Source organism: Phaethon aethereus (genome assembly GCF_964289735.1).
Source record: "Phaethon aethereus genome assembly, chromosome: 4".
In the NCBI taxonomy this organism is placed as follows: Eukaryota; Metazoa; Chordata; class Aves; order Phaethontiformes; family Phaethontidae; genus Phaethon; species Phaethon aethereus.
The window spans coordinates 5,625,265-5,648,925 of record NC_138578.1 but is presented as its reverse complement, the minus strand read 5'-3'; the positions used below and the strand labels follow the sequence as shown (position 1 = coordinate 5,648,925).

Genomic DNA, 23,661 nt, shown 5'->3' with positions numbered 1-23,661 from the left:
TGCATGGAAAGCAGAAAGCACACTCTCTTTTAGACGCTATTATTGCCTGATAAAGGGTGCACGCTTTATCAGGCAGAGTTGGACTTTGCAAAATGTGAACAGCATAGATTAAAAACAGTGGTAAATTAAAAAATAATAACCAACCCAAACTAACAAGTGAACAACCTGAGACAAAGAAGCAAAACTAAGTGACATCCACCCTGGTAGAAAAAAGGAAATAAGATGTCATTGCAGAACTCCGCAGCGGCTGGGAATAAGCAGATTACTATTCAGAGCACACGGGGCTGGGATAAAGCTAAACCCTCGAAGGCATTTCTCCTCAGGGCATTTGTTTCCACCCCCTTTGTTTCCCGCAGACATGTCTGGGGCTCTCCCCACCTCTCTGCCTCCCCAGCCGCCTTGCGGGTCCGTTTTCTCTCTCTCTCCCCGAAGTTGCGCGCCCCCGCCCCGGGCTAGGCTTTGCCCGGTCTCTTTCTGCGTTTTGTGAGGCTGTCGGAGGGGCCGGGGGAGCCGCGGCGGCGAGGGCAGAGAAGAAGGGGTGCCCCAAGTGCGAGAGAGAAGCGGGGCGGAGGGGAGCCTGCGGGGCTGCGGCGGGACCGCGGGCAGCGTTAAACCCGGGGGGCGCCCGGGGCTGGCGGGGGAGAGGGGGTGCCCCCGCGGCCGCGCTCCGGGGGGCGAGGTCGATGCGCGGCCGCCTCCAAACCCCGGCCGGGGCTGGCGGAGCATGGGGCCGGGCGGCCGCCCCGCTGGGGAAGGCTGCGGCAGGTAGCCGCACACGCCGCTGCCGGCCGCCCCGCTCCGCGCCCCCTCGCCCTGCCCCCGCAGGCGGGGGAGCCGGGGGAGGGCGGCAGGGGTGTGCGGCGTGGGGGATTAGCGGGACGTCGCGGCCCCGCCTTCCCCCTTCGCATCCCGGGCGCGATGAGAGGGGGAGATGGACCCAAGCCGCCGGGACTGGCACCATGACAGTCACCGGCTTCGTGGTGGCGCTGGTGATCGGGGCGATCCCCGGAGCCCGCGGGCTGGGGCAGGTCCCCGCCGGCCTCCCGGCCGCCCGCCACCCGCAACCGTCCGCCCCGGCCCCGCCGCCGCCCGCCGAGGGCTTCGCCGCGGCCCAGCGCCCCTGGCCGCCGGCGGCGCCCGCGCTCCCGCGGCGGGGGGCGACGGGCCGGGCGCCGCGGAGCCGCCGCAGCTCCTGCGCCCGGCCCGGCGGCGGCGACGAGCGGCCCGGGGGCGGCCGGGGCCGGGCGGAGCGGGGCCGCGCCGACGGCGAGCAAGGTGAGCGAGGCGGGGGCGCCGGGCCGGCGGGTAGCGGGCTGGCGGCGGCGGCGGAGCGGAGAGTGTTCCCGCCGCCCCGTACCCGCTCCGCCAGAGGGAACAGGGGGCGACGGGGGGACGGGCACCTTTTGCCAAAGTGACGGCGAAAGCTTTTCCGAGAGGAGTTTAAACTTTCACGTCAGCAGATGAGACCAATGTCCTGCCTGGTTTTATTCCGCCGCTGTTTTAGTAGTAGGTGAATGGCGCTAGGCAGCTGTGCCGGCAGCAGGCTCCGTTAGCCCAGGCTGGCATTCCCCCCTCGTAAGCGGGCGCACTTCTCCGGGAAGCGCTTGGTCTGCGGGAGTGAAGTGGCAGAAAGAAAAGCAGAAGGATGCCTTGCTCTACACGCGAACTGCCCGCCTAGTACCTCTCTCTCCCCCCCTCTCCCCCATCTTGGGGATTAAAGGGGTTCGACCCCGGCCAAGAGACCTGTGCGTCCCCCACACGCGCTCCCAGCTGAACGCTCAGTGGCTTCAGTGGAGGTCCTCAGTGCGTAAGGACGGAGCAGCCCTTGGAGCCGCTGATCAGCGTTACAGTTCACCAGTGCTGGCGTTAAATAGATTTATGTGCAGTCTGATTTTGAATGACTTCACGTTTTCTCCTATATCGCTCTGGTATTATCGCCTGCCTGTATAGGAATTATGTCCTATCTATAGCTACACTGAAAGTGAGCAAGCGTAATTGTTGCAACGAAAGTAAAAATTTCCTTCCTTGTTGCTCTTCCTTTTACATATTTTGTAATATCACAAGGTCAGCAAAGGAAGTTGATTATTAATATTCTTATTAATAATGTTGTTCTTGTGGAAGCTGGATTTGGGTTGTTTGGGTTTTTTTGATTAATTTACTTTCAGTCTCTGAAGAGGATTGTTATCTCTCCCAACAATAGCCTAAAAGAGGCATGGAAAAAAGATAATTTGAGCAATGTGATAATAATACATATTGGTATAAAGTATGACGTGAAGAGCATATGGAAGCACCAAGGTCCATATTGATCATTTATGCATTTAAAAAAATGCAGCTTCCAAAGCTGTGTTCCACATCAAATGCTGTGCTCCTTCAAGAAGATAGAATGGTGTTACGCATTACAGATGTTTCCCTGGAAAGAATACCAGGCAGCTGATGCCATGGAGGAGAAAACAGATAACTAGACACAGATGAAAAAAAAATCCAGAAGACTTCACACCCTTTAACTGGTCTCGGTGTGGGAAAGGGTCCCACAGTTGGTTCTTTGATTTAGCCCGTCATATTTATAGCTTTTTTCAGAATTCTTCAGTCTGGTTCCCAAAATTCTTTGTGAGGACTTGGTCTAATATGTTACAGTGAAGAAGAACGCAGCATTTTATTGCCAAGATCCCAATCTCATGCTAATCTTACTAAATTCCAGAATCCCCTGTAAGTTCATCATGGATGTGATTTACGTAAAAAACCCACCAAAAATACTATATGGCTTGGGTTTAGCTGTGTTTCTTCAGTCTTTTCAGAATGCTGCTTTTTTTTTCCCCAGAAAAAGGAAATCCAGGTTAGCCTCTGTTAAGAGGGAGGACAAAGCAACTGAACAATAGCCAGTACTTGCTAATTGAAAGGTCATCTGCTTCTACTGGACTTGGTGGTAAACTCTCAGTGACATCAACAGGGCAAACATCGGTCCAAAAGACTTCGTGGAGGCAATACGAAAGAATTAGAGAGCACGTGAGATGGCTTAAGGTGGAACATGGAAATAAATCAAGCCATTTGCCCAGAAATAAACATTATTGTAACATTAGTCCTGAAGTATGCTGCTTGTAAGAGAGGAACAAAGAAATGCAAGGAAGGCAATGTTATGGTGCAGTTTATAGCTACAGAAGGACAGACTATTCTGAGATAAACTTGCTGCATCTGTTGCTTTAGTACATGTGCTAAGGAGGCCCATACTAAGTTATTAGGCACCTGCAATAATGAAATACAATACCATGTTCAAAGCCTTAACTGTAAATCTCCTGGCTTTTCTAGCTTAAACATTAAGACTTACCCGCAAAGTTAATTGCAGATATTAACTTCATGCATGTGTATATATTAAACTACTTTATATTTAAACATTAATGATGAAAAATTAAAAAAAAAAGCACCTTTGTGATTATACTATGTAGTACCAGTCTAAAATCACTTTTACAGTTTAAAATGGTAGATTTTGGTGTTTCATTTCCTTCCTCCTAAAGTGAGAGACATCTGTGTAATATTATTTATTCGTGTCCTGAAAGCAACTAAACCAAATACAAATATATATAAATTATCATGATTAACCAAGGAAATTGTAGAGGAAAATAAATGAGTACAAGACTGCTCTGTTCACAGAGCCAGCATAAGTCCAGCAGAATTTAGTGTTTTAGTTACTGCTAGTAAAAACTTACCTGTAATATACTCATGCTTCAAAAAAGAGCCCTACCTCATTACCTAGAAGCAACTGCTGCCACTCAATGTTCAGGTGGCATGTGCATGCTCTGTTGTTAGATATCTAAAGTTCTTTGAGTAAAGTGGGTTAACTTACTTTATTTTACAAACAGGAAACAGTACAAGAGAGGGTACGTGTCCTTGCCAGAGGTCACACTACCAATCAGTGGCAGAACTGGAAATAAAATACATCTCCAGAATGGCCAGATTGTAGAGTCTTTCCATTTTAGTTGGTAATTCCACTAATGCCAATCAAATAATGCTTCATTAAACTTTTGTGAGAGAAGAATCAAGGCTGAGGCTCATTGTCTAAACACTAGATTATTCTCCCTACAGGCAGCTGATGGAAGTTCTCTTGGGGTATTGTTTTTTTTAATAGCATAGGGTTAAAGAAAAAAAAAAAGATGAAAATTAAAGATCAATGCTTATATTTTCCTTCTAAGCAGCAGCTCTTCTGGAACCATTCTTATTACAGCTGCACAGCTGTCCTGGTTTCAGCTGGGATAGAGTTAATTTTCTTCATAGAAGCTAGTATAAGGCTATGTTTTGGATTTGGGACGAAAATAAAGTTGATAACATGAATCCCCTTATTTTCTACAGCTCTGTACCACGTAAGACAACTACAATCCTCTAGAGCATGTTACATTCCTAACATCTCAGTATATTTTTTCAGAGCCTTAAACCACTGATCGTTGACATGATGAATCTCACTGCTGCAGAGGAACCAATTCAGGACATGACACACTCGATACATACAATATTTATGAAACTTCTAATATAAGGATCCTTGAGTATGCAATACTGTTATCTGCTAAAGTTCTCAAGATAGCTCTTAGAAAATAGTTCTGATGGATGCACCCTTTTTTCAAGGTTACAATACCAGGAGAAAATAACTATAATTTTAGACTAAAAGCAGTGCTCAGGAAAGAGATGGACAACAGCATTCATTGATCGCAGTGAGAATCATCCATAGTTTTGAATGAAAATATGAATTTTATATGTATTATGAATCATCCACTAGTGTTCCGAAATACTGAGTTATGATGTGGTTACATGGGATATACAGCACATATCAATGGGAGACCCTCAAGCTTTATGTCAATTTGGACTTACCTAATTGACTCCAAGGCAACAGAGATGACGTATCAGTGCAGCGCCTTTGTGTGGCACTATCCCATGTTGGAACACCTTGGAAATGAAAACAGAAATAAAAGTATTTGTTGTTTTTACAAATTTCCAAAATTCAGAACACTTGTTTTGCTTTACTTTAAATCTGCAATTTCAGAGCACCCAGCACCAGCGTGAAAAGCACAGGCAACTACTACTTCTGATCCCTCTTTTCCAAATTTACATTTACAGCCAAATTAAAAACCTTGGGACACAGGTGTTTACAAAGAAACTACTGGCACACCTTGAGCCAACACCATAAATCCCACTGCTGCAGCACTTAGATGTAGAGCAGAAGTGGAAGTGATTGCCATTTTATTTGCAATTCAGCCACACCCAGTAACAATGCATGTTCTCAGTGAAATGTAGAAAATAAAATAGGGTTTGAAGTTACCCAGCATCTCTGGACATGAGAATGGTATAGGAAAAGAGGCCAAGCACAACAGCACAGTTACTTTGAAGCCCTTCTGCTTTTGGAGTTAATTAAAAGTTGGCTGAGAGTTTTTCCTCTCCCTTTTTTCCTGTGTGTCTCATCTTGAGCCTATATGGCAGGTGTTGCAGAGCAAGTCTCAGCAGCACCCACTGGATACCCTTACTTCCTTGCATTTGCAAGTATAACTTAATCTCTTTTAAACAGTGATAGCAGATAGGAAAGACTCTGACTTGGGCAGATACCAGGGCAACTAAAATTACCAGACTCTGTGTAAACAACGTGAATTGACCATCAGTAACCCCAGCTAGAGCATAATTAGAAGAAATGCAAACATATTGAGTGAATATAAATGAAGGAGTTTGTGTCAAGACAGTAGATTTGTATTCTTCAATATAGGGCTGAATTAAGTCCATTGTAAGACCACAGTATGTGTCCTAGAGCTGCTTAGCAGGCCAGCTTTATGGTCCTGTGCCCTTGCTGCTTATTCTTCTGTGGTCAGCTCACCTATCCTCATCCTTCCTCTTCCTGACTAGTGCTGAGGGCATTGAGAGCCATGGGCAGGACCCTGTACTCATGTTCCCTGCTGCTGAGCTTGGTGTTGAGGCATAATGGTCTGATATGCACTTTAAGCAGAGGGTTGACACTGTATTGAGTTGGTGGAGCGGGGAGAGAACTTGAGTTTCTCAGAGGATTGCATAAAAGCCAGAATAGATACTACTGCATTAGTTCTACTCCCAACATGTTTAGTTTTCTTCAGCAACTAAAAGAGCTGAAAACTTACAGCTTAAAAAACTGAGATGCTTCCATATCTGCGATTCCAGAAACCTAGAGCCTCTAATGCATACACTTAAGCCAGACTTGTTTTTTAAGATGTAATTCAGATGCTCTTCCCCAAAGCTTCTTGTGCCCTAGGGGAAGCACGGAAGGAAGCCCCTTGGGCACACGTGTTGAGGTGCAGTATGGGCTTGAAGTGTTAAAATTAACAGATAACTTCACTAGTGACATTAACAATTAACCAGTATCCTTTTAATCACGCTAAATATTAGTTTTCTTGCTGCCTATGAAGTGAAATAGTGTTTCCTGGTCATTTTAAGAGTGCAAACACTGATTATCTTGCAATTAGGTTATGGAATCACAAGTAATAAATAGATACTTGGTAATACAGCATAAACATACATGATGGCAGATAACGTCATCTTGCAATTCCCTATGATCAATTTACATTTGAAACAGATCTTTGTTTCATTATGAAGTAAGAGTTTTATCTATTGGAAAGAAAAAATAAGCTACTGAAATCAAAGTCTAAATTTTAAAGTTCTGTTTTGTTTTATGAGGTATCCATGCTACTGTAACTAATTTATCTCTTGATCCAGTAAAATAACTACCAGGCGTCTGAATACTGCAACACTTTGAATAAACAGAGAAATCATTTTCTCATTAATGTGCTCTTATGATTTATTTGCTACATAATTATGACTCGTCATATGATACAGGTTGATACATACTTCAAAGTACATATGTAACAAAAAATACTGTATCATTTTACTCTTGTTGGACACGGTGATGAAATACTGAGCTAGAAACACTTAGACTGGACTTAGAAAAATACGTTCAAGATATTAACCTTTCAGACGGTTTCCAATTCCGACTTTTCTTTAAAAAAAAGGTTTTATTTATTGTTTTTCTTGAGGACAGAATGCTGGATTTTGCTCTGGATGGTTTAGGTTAATCATAGGTATCAATACTGTCCTATGAGGAGAGTAGCGAGTCAACGCAACCAGCATGTTAGAATCATTATACCATATATTTGGTTAACTCTATTAAACAGCAGGCATAATAAAAGCTTTAAGATTAGTTACATGTAAAAATGGGCTTTCTTTTTATTTCTTTCTAGATTAAGTTATCAGGTGAAAATCAAGAATATTTTCAATTTGTAACAAAATTGCCTTTAGCAATCATCTTGTGTGTTTTCTCTTCTATATGATAGAATCTTTATCATATTTTCTTGTGAGATGAACAAAGGTCTGTTATGAATGCTACTACCTTTCATAAAACATTGGCATTCCTGTATGCAACTGTAAGCCTACACGAAAAAGGCAAACCAAAATATTTTGTTGAGATATTAAGATTAATTTTTTAAAAAATCCCTCATTTATTGTTTTCATGTATGTCTTTTCCCACAGGCACATGGAAACAAGGCATTGTCCCTTCCAGTCAATTTTCCCTTACCGAGTGATACCAGTAGTGTGCTTTCCCACTTCAACAGGGACCAGGCGTCACCCGGGGTTCTTTAGGGGAGTGGGTGGTGGGGGAAAGGCTGTTTTCTTTGTTTAATGGTATGTGTCCACCAGGAGAACTCTATGCTTTTCAAACTTCTTTCCTGAGGCTTCTATACCAGAGGTGCAAAGGATTTCAGATTTCTTTCATTTTTAATTGTTGGGAAGAGAGTTTCTGATGTGCAAAAGTTATGCCTTGTGCTATCTTTTGCTCTATGTACGTGAATAAATTCTTCCACTGTTTTCTGTATTTACGGGAGCTCCGTAAATACAGAAAGATGAGTGAGACAAATTCTGCCATGGAGACTTTAGAAGATGATTTTATTCCTCAAGTACTCCCTTATTCAAATATTTGAATAGAAATATTGTGTTATGTGTACTCAGGAAACACTGTATTGATTTCAGTAGGTGTCATGAAGGACTGTAAGCAATCATCTACAAAAATAAACTTATTTTTGGAGATGACATCTTAAAAATTACTTTCTGGTATGTCAGGAATCACTTTGCTATGACTGCAGTTGATGTTTCAAGTGAAAATAAGTCTCCACAAAAGTCTGGTGAAGAGCAGAAATAAACAAAATTCCAGACTCTCTTTGTATATGACACAAAAACACAAAGAGAAAAATTATAAAGACAGATAAACAATGTGGAACATGTCTACAGTATTGTTATAATTAACTCATTAATAATCCTCTATTCTGAATGATAGCTCACTCTGTAACATGAGTTGAATAAATTTTGTTTGCAATTTACTGCACAGTAAGTTACAGCTGAGAAAGTAAATAGGAGGCAAAAAGGAACACACAAAACCAAGTTTGAGGTTAATTAATTCCTCGGGTTATTTGGCAGTGGTTTGGCTTCATGGTTTTATAAAACATACTGAACTAAATTAAAACCAGGACCCAATCTGAATGAAAGCTGAGAAGAAAAAGTGGATCTACCTATTATTATTATCATAATCACCATCATCATTATCACTATTATGACTATGATTATTTACACATACACAGTTAAATGCAGGCACAAATATTGACTGTTTTCTCCCAGTGCTAAAAACCCTGCAAATTGAATGATGGTGTAACTTCTGATTTTAAGTAGATCACAGAAGAGAGGCAGATGGATTAACTGAGATTTCAGGCAATACTAATGCATACAATTAGCTTATGCTTGATAATTTAGCAGAAATGTATTCTTTCTTGTTGAATTACTGCTCTGTCAGTTCTGCCTCTGTAATTATACCTATGACTAGCTTTTTCCCCACCTTTATCAGTGGCACTTGGCTACCTTAAACAGCAGATGCATCTGGCATCTCAAGTAAAACTAATGTAATAAAAATACACAAAATCTGGTAATTTTCTCATATTTCACTGTTATCTAGCTCTCAAGAAGCAGACTACTTTCCCCACTTTTTATACGATTCCTCATTTTTTTAGCTTATTTTGCCTGAGAATTTGGTAAAGACCTCTCATGAATCAATAGAAATACATCCAATATTTTTCTGTCTGAGAACAAGTATGAACAAATGCATTCTTTGACTAAAATAAACTGCTGACATCCATGACTTGCATAACGTTCCATGGGTCAGAGCAAAAGCTATGCAATCTATGTGGTTGTTTTCTGATTCCCTTAAGTTGGATAGAATTATGTGGAAGATAAAAGTATAGCACTCATATATATATATATATACACACACACACACACTTTTTGCTCATTTGGGTAGAGGTAACCACATTTAAATAATTATGTGTAGTCTATACATAAGTTTTTTTTTTTTGTTAGATCTGTAAGTAAGTTGTAGCATCAGAAAGATCAGAAATGTGATGCAATTTAAGTATAAGAAGCAAAATTTTTTCCTCATATAAAAAATAAGGTTATCTCATTTTGTATATCACTGTGTAATACTGTTAGATGTGTGAGAGTGCTGCTTAGAAAGCAGCTCACCCAAAGAGCACAAAGATGGTGATACATGAAACAGCAACTCTCTCTGCAGAGGGAAAATCGGGTTCAGAGTCTTCTGTATGGGATACATCAATTGAGCAATGGAGTATCTTGGAGGCTTAATTTTTTTTTTTTTTTTTTTTTTTTTTTAAACTAGGGTCAGTGAGACTCCAGGGTGGTAAGAATGAGTTTGAAGGTACAGTGGAGGTTTATCTGAATGGAATCTGGGGAACAATCTGTGGGAGCCATTGGGACAATAATGATGCAACAGTCGTATGTAAACAGCTTGCACTGGGGTAAGTTTCATTCTGTGTAAAAATCAGTCAACTTTTAATGATGTTTCAGTAAAAAGGACAATTAATTTTGCAAATCCTGTGGGCTTTTTGTGTTTGATGATTGTTTTTTCTGTTTGAAAGTTGTTGAATGCTGAAGTAGTTCTTTCCAGACTCCCTCGCTTCCTTCAATGGCGTTGTACTTCAAAGAGGTTGCTGTGAGAATCAGTATTTCATTTGAAAGCTGCATATGGGATCCGGAGAGGACCAGACCAGGGTAGATGCTTTGCTTTCAAAGTGGAAAGTCTGAACAGGTCAGAAAAGCTTAGGGCAAACAAAACCTGCTTTACAAGACACCTGGGAGATGTCCACAAGAGCAGAAATATGAGGTCTGATCCTGATCTCACTTATGTTAGTGTCAATAAAGAACAGGTCCAGTGAGGTTACTGAATCTATAAAAATGTAAATGTGGCCAGAATTAGACTCTACATGGGCTCCTAATCATAGGAGAACTCAGGGTTCTAAGGAGCCCGGGGTTACCCTGGTACTCATCCATTCTATCCTGCCAAAAACCATCTGGGACACATCCTAGGGTTTTGGAAAATGTGGTATTTTTGTTGTGGACATCTTCATTTAGCTAGATGATCTGTATGGTTTACTTTCAGTGTTGTACATTGATAACAAAACCCAAAATCAGACAAATTTTGCAGCTTTACATTTTCATAGAAATATTTTACAGAGTTATAGCAATACTGGACAGGCTGAAAATCCCTGCATTGTCCTCACTGACCACTACTTCCCACTGCTGTCAGAATGGAGTTAATCAACAGAACCCTTTAAAAATAATTTGGTCATTAAACTCTAGAAAATGCCCATAGTGATACTGCAATTGCAATAAGAAGATGAAACTGAGGTAAGGAAGAAAACTCCCATACCAAAAGGGAGTTTTAAAAATAAAATGCAATTCCAGCTTCTGAAAAAATCAATGATGTTCAAGTTAGCGACCAAATTACTTGATTATCCCCACTTAGCACTCCATTCAGTTTGCACTTCCTCAATAAGCCACGAAGTATGGCTGGCTTTATTGCTTTCCAGTATTTCTTTCAGCCACATACCAAAGTAGTGATTTTGTTTGCTACAAGCAGTAAAGGGCTTTTATAGCATACTTGCGCTGTGCCATTCCTAATGATTATTCCACTTTTTAAGACTGCTAGCCAGAACTAAATCTAAGCTGTTTTATAATGTTCAATACTAATCTGGACACACCATGCCAACTTATAAAAATATGAGGATTAGATGAGATAAAAGTTCAGCCATCTGGAGGCCGTGATTTTGCTTATACTTCAGCTGTCTACGTGCAATGTCTCTGTTCCTCATTTTCATCCAAGTTCTTTTTGCCTTCCATACCCTAAACATTTCAGTTGAACAAGACTGCCACTGGCAAAAGTAGTTCAGTGATACGGGTGAATGGTTTGGTCTTTTCAACAGAAATGGCTTAAATCTGAACCCGGGCCAAGAAGTCCCAAGCAAACAGCAGTTGAAAGTTTCTGTTATCATGAGTGTTTAGCAGAAATTTGGATCTATATACCACAGGTGAACTCATCAGGTATTACTGTTGCTTTTCAGGTGTTCCCATTTATCTGTTCCTTTGATTTTACAATATTTGAGCTTTGTTTTCCATTTAATTTTCTTCAGCATTACATGGAAGAAAAGATGGCTCAGTAACTGTCGCTGTAGATTCAGTATGTGAAGGAAAGTAAGCTGTTTATAAATGTTCTGGATGGATGGGAATGGCTGAATAGAGAATAATGGACATGGGCCTGATCTAATGGAGTATGAGGTAGTTTCACTGCCCCATGGTCACAACTGTATTATATGACATGTGTATGAGCAGAGCACTGGTACATTTTAATGGAGTAAAGGAGAGGATAAGGGTGAAAGGCCCATTAGCATTACCTCTCCTGGCAGTGTAACTGCAGTGGGATGGTACTATAGATTCACCTATGGACTGTGGACTCTGTGTTGATTTTTGTAGTTAAGAACCGGGAGAACAGGAATGTAGCTGGCCCTGCAGGAACACAGGCCATTGTACTAAAATATCCCACAACAAAATGCTGAGAACTGGGTCACATCTGTTACTTTTCTTTGTGCAGAAGACAATGCTGAACTGTATGAAAACGTGATGAATTTACAGTGCTGAAGAAAGCGTTTTCTTTTTTACTCCAAGATTTATATACGAGTAAAATGTTCCACTCTTCCTCCTCCCACTCTAATGTCCTATCCTGATTATTCTTCTTAACAGTGAGAAAGGTACAGCAAAACACATACCATTTTCTGGACTGGGCCTTATTCCTGTGTACTGGAGTGAAGTGCGTTGTCATGGCGATGAAGAAAATTTACTGTTATGTGAAAAAGTCATCTGTCAGGATGGAACATGTCCTCAAAAAATGGCAGCTGCTGTCACATGTAGCTCCTCCCTGGGTAAAATAAATACATACCGTTTGGTTAACTCCTTACCTTATTTAAATAGAAGTAGTAATAATTACTCAGTATTCAATTAGAAAAAATTAAGACTTCTTGGAACAGGAAATTAAACAGATTGAATCATCGCATCATTAACTGTTTCAAGTCCCTCTATGCTGTGCAAGCAGCAACTAGCTGAACCACTTTTTACCTTTCCACAATCAACAAGCAAATTACTGCTTTAGATGTAGGTTGTGAGAAAGGATGAAGCAGCAAGAATCTCTGGCTGTGAAAGTATGCTTCCCCACACATTTTTTAAAAAACTGTTTTTTTATTAATCTGCTCGGAGGTTGTATTTGGTAGCTACGTGTCAATTTGTTACGTTTTCTTGAATAGTAGCAGCAATTTCACTAACATCTTTGGTACAGAAGTGTTTGCATTCCTTACTGTGAACACGGATGACATCGCACAAGGAACTGCAAAGTTTTTGCCCTATTCTGCATACGTTTGAAACAGGTTCAAGTCTTCCTAGCTGAAGATTGCTACCTCACACATCACTCACACAAGTCAAACTTATATTATTAGGAAAAAAAGTATTATTAATGTTTTAAGATATTTCAGATTATTTTAATAAACATGATAAACAGCAACTAAATGGGCAATTATACCATCAGATGTAAGATACTGCTGACCTCGGGAAGGCTAAGATGGCAGTGCTGAGGAGATGGCAGTGCTGAGGAGATGGCAATGGCAGTCTCTTCAGTTGTAACCAAAACAGGTTTGGCTGCAGCCAGTTCTGTGCTGCCTTTCCTCTCCTTACTTACATTCCTATCCAAAGACATATGCATTTTAGTCCTAAAGCTCCACTATTCATGAGGAATATTTTGATAAATGACTTCTAAAAAATCAGTTTGGTCTTAATTTAGAAAACTATAGTGTAGAGGGAAGGGAGAATCTTTTTAAGCTAGGAGACAAGTTGAAGGACCAAAGCAAGAGAAATAGTTTTGCCTAAAGAAATTGAAAACTATAAATTCGCAAATTATACTTTTAGATCATAAGGTTTTCCTTCTTTTTAGGGACATTTTCACCAGAGAACTTTGTTTTGCTCAGATAAATTTATTAAAGGACTGTTGTCTGTTTCAATAATACTGAAAGGAAGTTTATCAGTAATTTAGAGTCCATGATATGTGAAATGAGTTAAAATTGTTCCTGAGTTTCAGCAGACCGAAGCTTTCACATTTTGCATGTTCTACTGCAACTAGCCTTTTTCAATAATTAGAAAAAACCCAGTTTTCATACCAATGAAATAATAAGATGAAATTGGAGAAATGCCCTCAATTTTCTTTTTTTAAGCCAAGAAATAGATGAAATAGTAGCATTAATTATTTGGGAGGCCTACACAAAGATTAATCACATTTTAAATCATTCAGATGTTAGATATGGTGAAACTTTAACATGACCTTTTAAATACTAGAGCTTTTTTTTTTTTTTTAATATGGTTTTAAGCTGTTTCCATTATTACAGCTTTATGCAGAAGTGATGCTTTCAAGGCAATTTATTGCTGGACCAGAAAAGGGCTAATGGTTTGAAAATACAAAAAAATCAAACCATATCTCAGAAATGGGAAGGGAACAATACTTACACAATTAAAGTGAGACTCCACAGTCAATTGAGATTTCACTGCTCTGTCTGGAATTACCAAAAGTAATGAGAAAACATGAGGATAAATGTCTACTTCTGTGGCAATGAAAGAATTTTTGCCTCTTGCTTCAGATTTTACCTGCTGGGACCAAGCCTATACAAAGCCAATTTTGCTCTTACTTGTAGAAATGCAGCTCTACTGACTGATTGTAATATTTGTCCCTAAGTATCTGTGAACGCTGTGACACTTAAGTAACTCAAGATCAGTACGGTTACTTGTCTGTATAGTATTCTTCAGCTACTGAAAGTGGAGCTTAGGGGAACTAATTTCTAGAGAAGTTTTATTTCAGGTTTTCCATTTAACTAGAAAAAAGAAAGCGTGGTTCTTGAGTGATGTCAGAGAAACCATTAAGCCGTCTTTTTTCTTTACTACCAGGAAAACGTTCTGGGAAAGAAGTGACCTTTTTTGATATTCTGTGTTTGTTCACAGCCCCTGTCTTTACTCCGATCCGGCTGGCTGGTGGGAACAACGCCCACGAAGGAAGAGTAGAAGTCTACCATGCTGGCCAGTGGGGGACTGTCTGTGATGATCAGTGGGATGATGCAGATGCTGAAGTTGTCTGTCGGCAGCTTGGCCTTGGGTTTGTTTTTCTATATATTTTCTACTCCATCAACAAAGCAGGAGAGTAGGTCAGATACATAGCTTGGAGTTGTCAAAAGATGCCCCTTTAAAATCGCACTAATACTCTGAAGCAGTAACTAAGTTTACTTATAGAAGGTTCAGGTACAGCACCATTACTTTCAATTCCCTGGAACTTTGATTTATAGGATCCAGTTTTCGGTGTCATATGATAGGGCAATTTTGCCTGTAGGACAGAAAAAGGATGCGTCTCAGAATAAAGCTGACTTTTTAGTGAAAACTCGCTACAGTTTCAGTACAGTCAAAAAACGTAGGTGAAGAAAAGGAAGCTGCTTTGACTGTTAAAATCCTTACATCCGTTTTACTGAAGAGTCTTAACAGCCTCCTTGCTCTTACTCCAAACAGCCTCCTTACTCCAAAGAGTAAGAGCACTGCTTTGCCAGACAGGATATGTTTTTGGCATGCCTGTGAGAATCTCTCAAGGTTTGTTTAAGTCACAAGTCTCTGAAGATTGTCAGTGTGCATATACTGAGTAGAGATCTATTTGAAGTTTTGACAGTTAAGCTTGTCAGAGATTCTGTCTGAACTAAGCGTGGTCCGTAATATAGTCACAGCAGCAGAACAGGATTTTCTTGCTCCTATTCTGAACAGCCAGGGGTGATTTTGAAGCCATACGGAAGTTAAGAATTCAGTATTTGAGGAAAGATGCTGCAGAATTGGGAGGCAAAAGAGGAGAACTGCTGAGTCAGAGAGGAAGGATGGAGACAATTGGGATGAAAGGCCAGATGGGTTGAAGAGGGAAACTAGGAGCAAGTTGCAGAGAATATACTAAGATGTAAACCCAAGGAGGAGAAAGGGATTGTGTCAGACAGACTGGATGAGAACTAAGCAGGTCAGTGCAGAGGAGCCTGGAACAGAACTCACCTGTTCAGCCCTGCTGGTATAACAATGAATTAAAAGAAGTGGCACTGAAGGTAGCAAGCTTTGTGGCATTAATGGGCGGCCGCTAGAGCGTACTTCTTTTATAACGTGAAACTGAGGCCTTGGACTGCTGGTGCCGTCCAAATTAGCTCAAAAGGATGAGAACTGTGCAGTACTTAAAAAGCTGCTAGATCTCCTGGTGAGCCATGTGGGAATCAACATACTCCTCTGACATCAGATTTTAATTTTTGCCCAGTTTATTTTGTGCTATATTTATACATTCCTGTATATTTTCAATTGGGAATACCAAAAAGAAAGTCTATCTCCTTACAGGCTTTTTCTTCTTTTGACTTGGGCCACTATTAATAAGTTTGGGGAGCTACTAAGTTATGCTGTATACTAATGACAAATGTTATGCTCTTAACCCGCCTCCTTACTGATATACACTAAAACATTTGATTACTTACACTTAATGTTCAGAAACAGCAGTCCTGAGATGCTTCTCATTTGATTCATATTTTTGAGTAAATAAATTGTATTAAGATGGTGCTAAGTCTTTTTGAAATATGTCTAGAGATACAAAAATTCTTACAGAATTCCCTCAAGTAATCAAGATGTCTTGACAAATGTGCTCAACACTGTGAAGTGAAATTTTACCAACAGTGGCAGCAGAGCAGTTACGAAGTAATAAAAATAATGTAAATTTGCATACTGTTAATCCATCTGGAAGCATAAGCATCTCAGTAAGTAGCTTCCCACACGCTTTCAACTATTTCACGCAATGCACTATTCTGACATGCTTTCAACTTTTCTATAGCACTCCTATAAAACTTCAGAATATTAATCTACCATTAACAGGTGAAAAATAATGACAATTTATTTTATTATTTGGTTTCATAATTACTTTTTGCTTGATACAAATTGCCTTTATTGTTATAGTAATGCGATGTGTTGTCTCTGCTTTATTGGAACTCCAGAGAATCTTTCTAGATTATGGTATAATTTGTTTTCAACATTCAGAGTAGTCAAGCATTATCTCTTTGATTTCAGCCAGCTTCTTAATGAATAAGGATTTTTTTTCTAATATTTTCTATACATTTGTACCAGCATCAGAATTAAAAAAATACAAGAAATGGAAGCTATATACAGGAATCTTCTTTTTTTGTAAAGTTTGTATATATGCAAATACTACTCAATAAGTTTAAATGAAGATAATTTATCTTATACATACAAATGTTCCAAAGTACAATCAGCTTAAAAACTACCAGTAAACCAGGCTTTCTGTGATACGCTTGTAATATATACAAGTCACAGAGCTTATCCTGGTACATCAGAAAGATACACTGGAAAGCCAACATATTTTAACTTGTTTAGATGCTTAAATATAAATGGGATACGTAGATTTGAAATAAGTATTACCCTTAGTGTATCTTACAGATTATATTTTCTTAGTTTACTATATAGTCATTTGCAACTTCAACCAGTTTGAAAAGTAGCTCTTTCTGAAATACAAGAGATGGAGGACCTTGCTCTTTTTCCCATTACCAGCATTACAAAATACAAGTGTTCAGTAAATTAATGCTACATATAAAAATGCATGGTTACTTAACAAACTAAATGAAAGAATAGTAAGGGCAATCAGGAAATGTTTGCAAATCTCAGAGAAAAATGTAATTTCCAATCTATTAAAATTCTTCATGGCATTGCTAAAGGAAAAAAATTAGAGCAAGGTATCTATTAATATGTTATTTGGAATTAGGAAGGTCATTCAGAAGAAAAGGTAATGTCTAATTAAAAGTATCTCTCAAAAATACAGTACTAACTTCAGACTGAAGCTAGGTGTTTTGCAAGTGTTGCCTGCTGACTGTTTGAGGATATTTTTTGTTTACTTACCTGCTTCTTTGAAGTAATCACAGATTATAAGTCTTCTCCCTACTGAGTAAATGAGACCTGCTTTTTGATATTTTCCATGTTCTCCACCACTTGAAGAAGGGGTCTCGTTGCCAAAGAAACAGTCTGAAAATTAACAGTGCGTTTTCAAGATTAATGAAGCACATTAGCTTGAAAATATTAAAACCAAATTGATTTTAAACAAAATGAAAATGCAAAACAGTTATTTAATTTACCTTTCTTGTGTGTGCTTTTATTTACTGAGCACTACTATCTACACAGTGTCTACCATGAATTTCCACATCCTTCCTTTTTATAGAACTTTTTCCTTATCCTAATTTAATTTTTATAAGTCTCTTACTGTTGCTGTATTTCCCATACCCCTTTACTATTTATCAAGAATTTGTATGATTCCCAATTGTAAATTTAGTATTGTTTTCCTTAAAAAAAGAGAACAGAGATTGTTACATATTTATACAAAGCACTAGAAACTAAATCCACTTATATCTAAATCCATACATGGATTAATAAGTCAGTGCCTTAAACACATGAACTACTGCAACTTCTTTAAAAAAAAAAAATAAAATCACAGCAATGCACTATTCTGACACACAGTCGCAAAAGCCAGTTAAAGAGTTTGAACGATTACATCCTGAAACAAAATAGTCAAGACCTGTCATGTTTTCAGTATAAGCTGAACATACCATTCCTGTTAGGTGTTACATGACAATACATGGCTGGTAGTGGAAAACTCTCTCTCTTTAAACCACATAAATAATTAATATAGAGCCCCACACCCAAACTGTATGTTAATTAATTTAAACGAATGCTTTAGATAGGTAATTCATTAGAGTAAAAAGTTTAGATAGACATTGCAGTCTTAAGAGTTGGAAAAGACGACAGATATTGAGAATACTCCTATGAAAACTAACCTGGATTATATGAACAGAGAAACTATCGAGTGGAAAGAAACCAAACCATGAAAAACATTTACATATTAAAGACACGGTATCTTAAATAGAATTGGAAAAATCTTGGTAGATCATCAAGTGTTAAACACTGCATAATTTCTGTAATGCTGAATCAGTGGAACATTTTCAGTTTATGTAGGTTTTTGTGCTCAAAATCCTCTATGCTGACATAAAGAGCGTAACACACCCAAGGCTGGTCGTTGGTCTGCTTTCTGTTCTTATTTATACCACTGACTGGTGGTGTGACATTGTCAAGTCACTCAAGATCTCTTTGCTGTGGTTTGTACATGACTAAATGGGGAACAATCACTTTTATGTGCCTCATCTGGGCATTTGAGATTTGATTCATGTGCTTTGAGGACAACAGATGAAAGTCACTGTAGAAATATGTATCATATTATTTTTACTACATATAAACATTAAATTAAAATTAGAATCCTCATACCATATAGCTGCATACCCATAATCTCTTCTAGGAAAGTTACACTTAAAAATCACAAGGGACAGAAAAGGAATATCAGATAGATACATAACAATAGAAATTGATGTTCTAAGTATGTTTAAACTGTGGAAGTGTGGAAATCGTATGTTTAAGTCACTCCATAGCCTCAGCTGAGACTGAAGTTGACCGTGACACAATGCGGGCTGCACTGTCAGGTACCAGTGCTGTGGCTGTTCAGGCAGTCCTCTGCTATTTTAGAAGCTGGATAAGCAACATTTCAGCTCTTCCCAGTGAGCCCCAGACTCTTCAGCTTGGTTGTTCTTGACCGGGTGTTTGTTACATTTTGACAGGGGTGTTGCCAAGGCATGGAGCCAGGCTTACTTTGGAGAAGGGTCAGGTCCCGTGCTGCTGGATGAAGTGCAGTGTACAGGAAACGAACTATCGATAGAACAGTGTCCAAAAAGCTCCTGGCGAGAACACAACTGCGGCCACAAAGAAGATGCCGGCGTTTCCTGCACACCTCTCACAGGTACTTCAATTACCAGTAATCACACAGGAAAACAGTGACAAATGCAGAGTTCTCTGGAAAGAGAATTTTTAGAGCTTGCAGATGCACAAAACTCCACAGCTATAAAGTGTTCTGGCAGATAAGGTGTGTATATATATATAGTGAAATCATGTAATTAGAGCCCACTCCTGTGCACTTGGCATGTAGTAAGGGCTTTGGGGATCACTATCTTGTGCTATTTCTCTTGCACTTAAGCAACTACATTATGCAACACTTCACAGCTGACTGGGTGCATTATGGCATTTCTTTCATCTTCTCATTAAATGATGCTAGTGATCAGCACTAGATTCACTAGTCTAATATTCCGATCAGATGCAGTAAATGCAATGTTATTAATTTTGTTTTAGAACAATAATGGGACCGAAGAAAAACTGATTCTTCTTTTTGTTTTTCCTTACTTGTTAATGACACAGATGGTGCATTAAGACTAACAAGTGGGAAAGGCAGTCATGAGGGACGCCTGGAGATCTATTATACTGGGCAGTGGGGCACAATCTGCGATGATGGGTGGACAGAGCTGAATACGCAGGTGGTTTGCCGGCAGCTGGGATTTAAGTAAGATTACTTGATATTAGATATTTGACTCTTTGACTTGACAATGATGACAAACATTTACATGAACCCTACATTATTCAAGTGTCTGTTTTTTTTTAATATTAGCTGGGTGCTTCACAGAAACTACTGAGTTAAAATCCATTAAAGCCTGCTTCCCTCAGCCTCAAAGAGATATTTATGGCCTCAGTTATGTAGAAGAAAAAGCTTCAGCTGAGGCTGTGATTTGGCAGCCTTTATTCATTGAGTTCTCTCCAATCATCTTTTTGGCTAACTGAGATTAATGCATATGCTACAGAGAAAAATTCATTTGTTGTATTCTATTTCACCTATAGAAGTTTGATTCTTCAACATCTTTGCTTGTCGAACAGTCATTAAAAATCACAGACATTTTCAAGGTACAAGTCCTTCTGGATCTATCTTAGAAAAACGCACAGTCTGGCCCTGGAACACTATTACATACTGAAAAACGTATTTTAGAAAAAAACCCATTAGTTTTTTGTGCACTCTTCACTACTCTTCCTACTGCGTGTGGCTACAAAGATACGCTCTCACTAGGTCATTGTTGTCCTGCTTTCAGATTATAAAAGCTCCCATTAAAAAAAAATATTCTAATTTTCCCCCAGACTGTGACATTTAAATGTATATATACTAAGAACATGCTTTAAGTCCCAAAGTCAGTGAGACAGCCATATGCTCGGTTGAAGGGAGGCCTTAAAGGTATTACATACTCAAGTTTGTATTAATGCAACAGTAATTCCTTAAAAAAACATTACCAAAGAAGCAGAGTATAGTGCTCTCATTGATGTTAATGCTAACTGAACTTGCTCTCTCTCAGTTACTACTGTTTACTGTTACTACTTGAGAAACCTTTATTTCTTCAGAAATAATAGTTTCCTTTCTAGTGCTTAAGTATCACATGCCCTCTGATCACTTTGGACCAAAATGTTATGTATATGTATGTTATGCAGGTATGGAAAAAGCGTACCTGAGAGCTACTCAGAAGGAAGCTCTGGGCCCATCTGGTTGGATGATGTCAGCTGCTCAGGGAAGGAGACAAACCTTCTGCAATGCTCAAGGGGAGAGTGGGGAAGGCATGACTGCAACCATCAGGAGGATGTCAGGCTCATTTGCCATCCAGATAATGACAGCCATAAACTCTTACTCGGTAAGGCATCTCTTTGGTAAAGTCAAAGTATGAGTATTGCGGTGGGCGCAGATCTGAGCAAAGTATAGTATACTTAAGGACGCTCAAAAATCTTAGTATTTGGCAGATGTGTGCAAAGAAGAAACAGGAAGGGAAAAAAGCTCACTTCTCTCCTGAAGATCATATGAACTAATCAAGCTTTGTTTAAAGGAACATAAACACCCAGAAGATTAAAGATCAACACAAATTTGTAAGGTACCAAAGTCAGATTCCAGAGATCCTGTTCTCTCAGTCTTCACCAGATTTCAGACCGATCTAGCACTTCTTAACAGCATATTGCATTTCACTCGGCACTCTCCAAATTCTAAGTAGCTGTCTCATGCTATCAAAAGTTGGAAACATACCCAAGCAGTGAGGAATATAAATCAATAGTATAGCCTCCTATGGCCTTACATTCAGACAATCAAAAAAAAAAAAAAAAAAAAAGAGATACAGAGAAAAAGGGGGAGTTCAGAGATAGCAAGAAGGAAGGGTGAGAAGCATGAAATTATTTCTGTATTACCACTGCCTATCATTTATATTGTGCCTGGGTGAAAGGGGCCCACTTGCTGACCAGGACAGAACAGTACTACAAACACAGGTCAAAGAGCCAATTCCAATGTCAAAAAGCCTACAAACTTGTATGAAAAAAGAATAAGACGACAGATAAGAAAAGTAATGAGAGAAAAATACTAATTACATAGTGGCACTGTAGAACAAAATACATCTAAAGATTCTGAAATCCACATGTAGATAATTAAACAAGAATTCTGGCTGTCAGATATGCACAGTTAAATGACATGGGAACAATAGGTTGCTCAGCAAATCTGAGTAACAGTTTTTTTTAAATTTGCTACATACAAAGCTTGTGGCTTGTGAGTAGGTAACGTTTTACAAAATTCTTGCCGGTATTTTTTAGTTTACCCAAGTATATTATAGTCAATTTTGAAATCAGAATTATAACTAGTGGAGTTAGAGTCACAGCTTCTACTGAAATGTAATGGATTTGTATGCCTGGGTGCCTGAAGTTCTCTGGACAGTATACACTGAAGGTCCATCCTGCAAACTAAGACATTGATTTACTACATGACATTACTACCTGTTGTAACAGCAATCAGCACTTCCACGTATACTTTTCTAGTCCCTCCCTCTTCATACTCTTTTTCTTTATAACCTTTTGACTTTTCACAATCCAATGACTGTTTCATGTTGCAGTACAGTTCCATTTTGTGTAGATGATGTCAAATCATATTTGTTAGAAAAAATTTTCTCAGACCAAAAATAACAGGAACTCAAATAATGACTGCTGTCTTTACAGATGCAAACCATCTGTGCTGCTTTGCTCAAATTCCTATAAAATATAATCTGAGCTGAAAGAGGTCTGGTTCAGTTAAATGCATCCATATGGTAACATTCTCACATCCCCCATTACCAGAAAGTTAGAGTAATTTTGTGCTCATAAATATATATATATGTATGTATTTTCTAAAATGCAGGAAGATAAGATAACAATAAAATAGCTATGCTGTATCATTAATATCCCATGCTTCTAGCTGGGTAATAGAAGTATAATTTTCACCTAAATCATATTCTTCCAGAGTAACACATCATTTCAACAAGAAAACGAAGACAGTGTATCTGACATTTCCTACAAGATTTATGATTGGAAAGTGGACAAAGAATCTATTGTTACCATTTACTCCCCAGCCTTTTAAAAAGCCTATTTTCTCCCTGTAAGGATGAATTCAGTGGAAAAATATGAGGAATTAGTAGATGATATGACTTGAGGAAATACAGGCATTAAGGAACACTAAAAATGAGACAGAATACACTACAGTGACTACAACACCACTTGTTTGGTATGCAAGATCATGACAATGTAGCTAAACAGAAAGTTGGTGAAGTTAATTAATGTAACTGCCTGGACAGTAACTTCAGTATAAACAGTATGCTTTAAATGACATCTGAATCAAAGAGACTTCAATTTTGTTTTCAAATCTTTTCTCTTTTAATTAATGACTTAGGCCAGATTTAACTAGCTCTGATCCGGAGTAAGGTTTGGTATACTGAAGTTATTCATACCCTGAATTAATCTGAATTAAATTTCAAATGCAAATGTCTCAAAATACTGCTTTATTTAAGAGCATAATTAAGTAATTTCTCATCCTTACAGGGTTAGAAGAAATTAAGAACAGGTTAGAAGGATGAAGAACAGTCTTTCCAATTATTCTAAAAAGAAACACTAATTAGTTATTAAGGATTATAAAGTATGACATACTAAAAGATTTAGAAGGTGATTCTCACTTTAACATTATAAAGAGGCCTCAGAGGAATTCATAACTGTTTTAAGGCTACTGGCATCGCTAGCATGCTATAAAGGAGTTTTAATGTAAGTGAGAATGAAGTATGTACTTTGCCTAATGATTCAAAAATAACTACAAGCCACGCACTGAATGAACCATGATTAATTATGTCTGACTAATCCACATAAGTGAGATTTTGTATTATGAACATATCTGAATAAGCAATCAATTTAAATTGCTAGAAAAATAATCACACA

The 23,661-nt window shown here is 39.0% G+C and overlaps 1 protein-coding gene across 1 annotated transcript in view; it reads left to right on the top strand.

Moving 5' to 3' along the window:
* Positions 1-449: 449 nt before the first annotated feature.
* Positions 450-23,661, top strand: part of PRSS12 (serine protease 12) — a gene marked incomplete at its 3' end in the record, with an annotated part of 42,634 nt that continues 19,422 nt past the window's right edge. Inside the window, exons 1-7 of the mRNA XM_081999191.1 lie at positions 450-1,275; positions 9,713-9,851; positions 12,130-12,308; positions 14,422-14,572; positions 19,146-19,324; positions 19,777-19,918; positions 20,887-21,083. Coding sequence (XP_081855317.1) covers positions 684-1,275; positions 9,713-9,851; positions 12,130-12,308; positions 14,422-14,572; positions 19,146-19,324; positions 19,777-19,918; positions 20,887-21,083 — 1,579 coding nt within the window. The 5' untranslated portion in view covers positions 450-683. The remainder of the gene's footprint in view (positions 1,276-9,712; positions 9,852-12,129; positions 12,309-14,421; positions 14,573-19,145; positions 19,325-19,776; positions 19,919-20,886; positions 21,084-23,661) is intronic.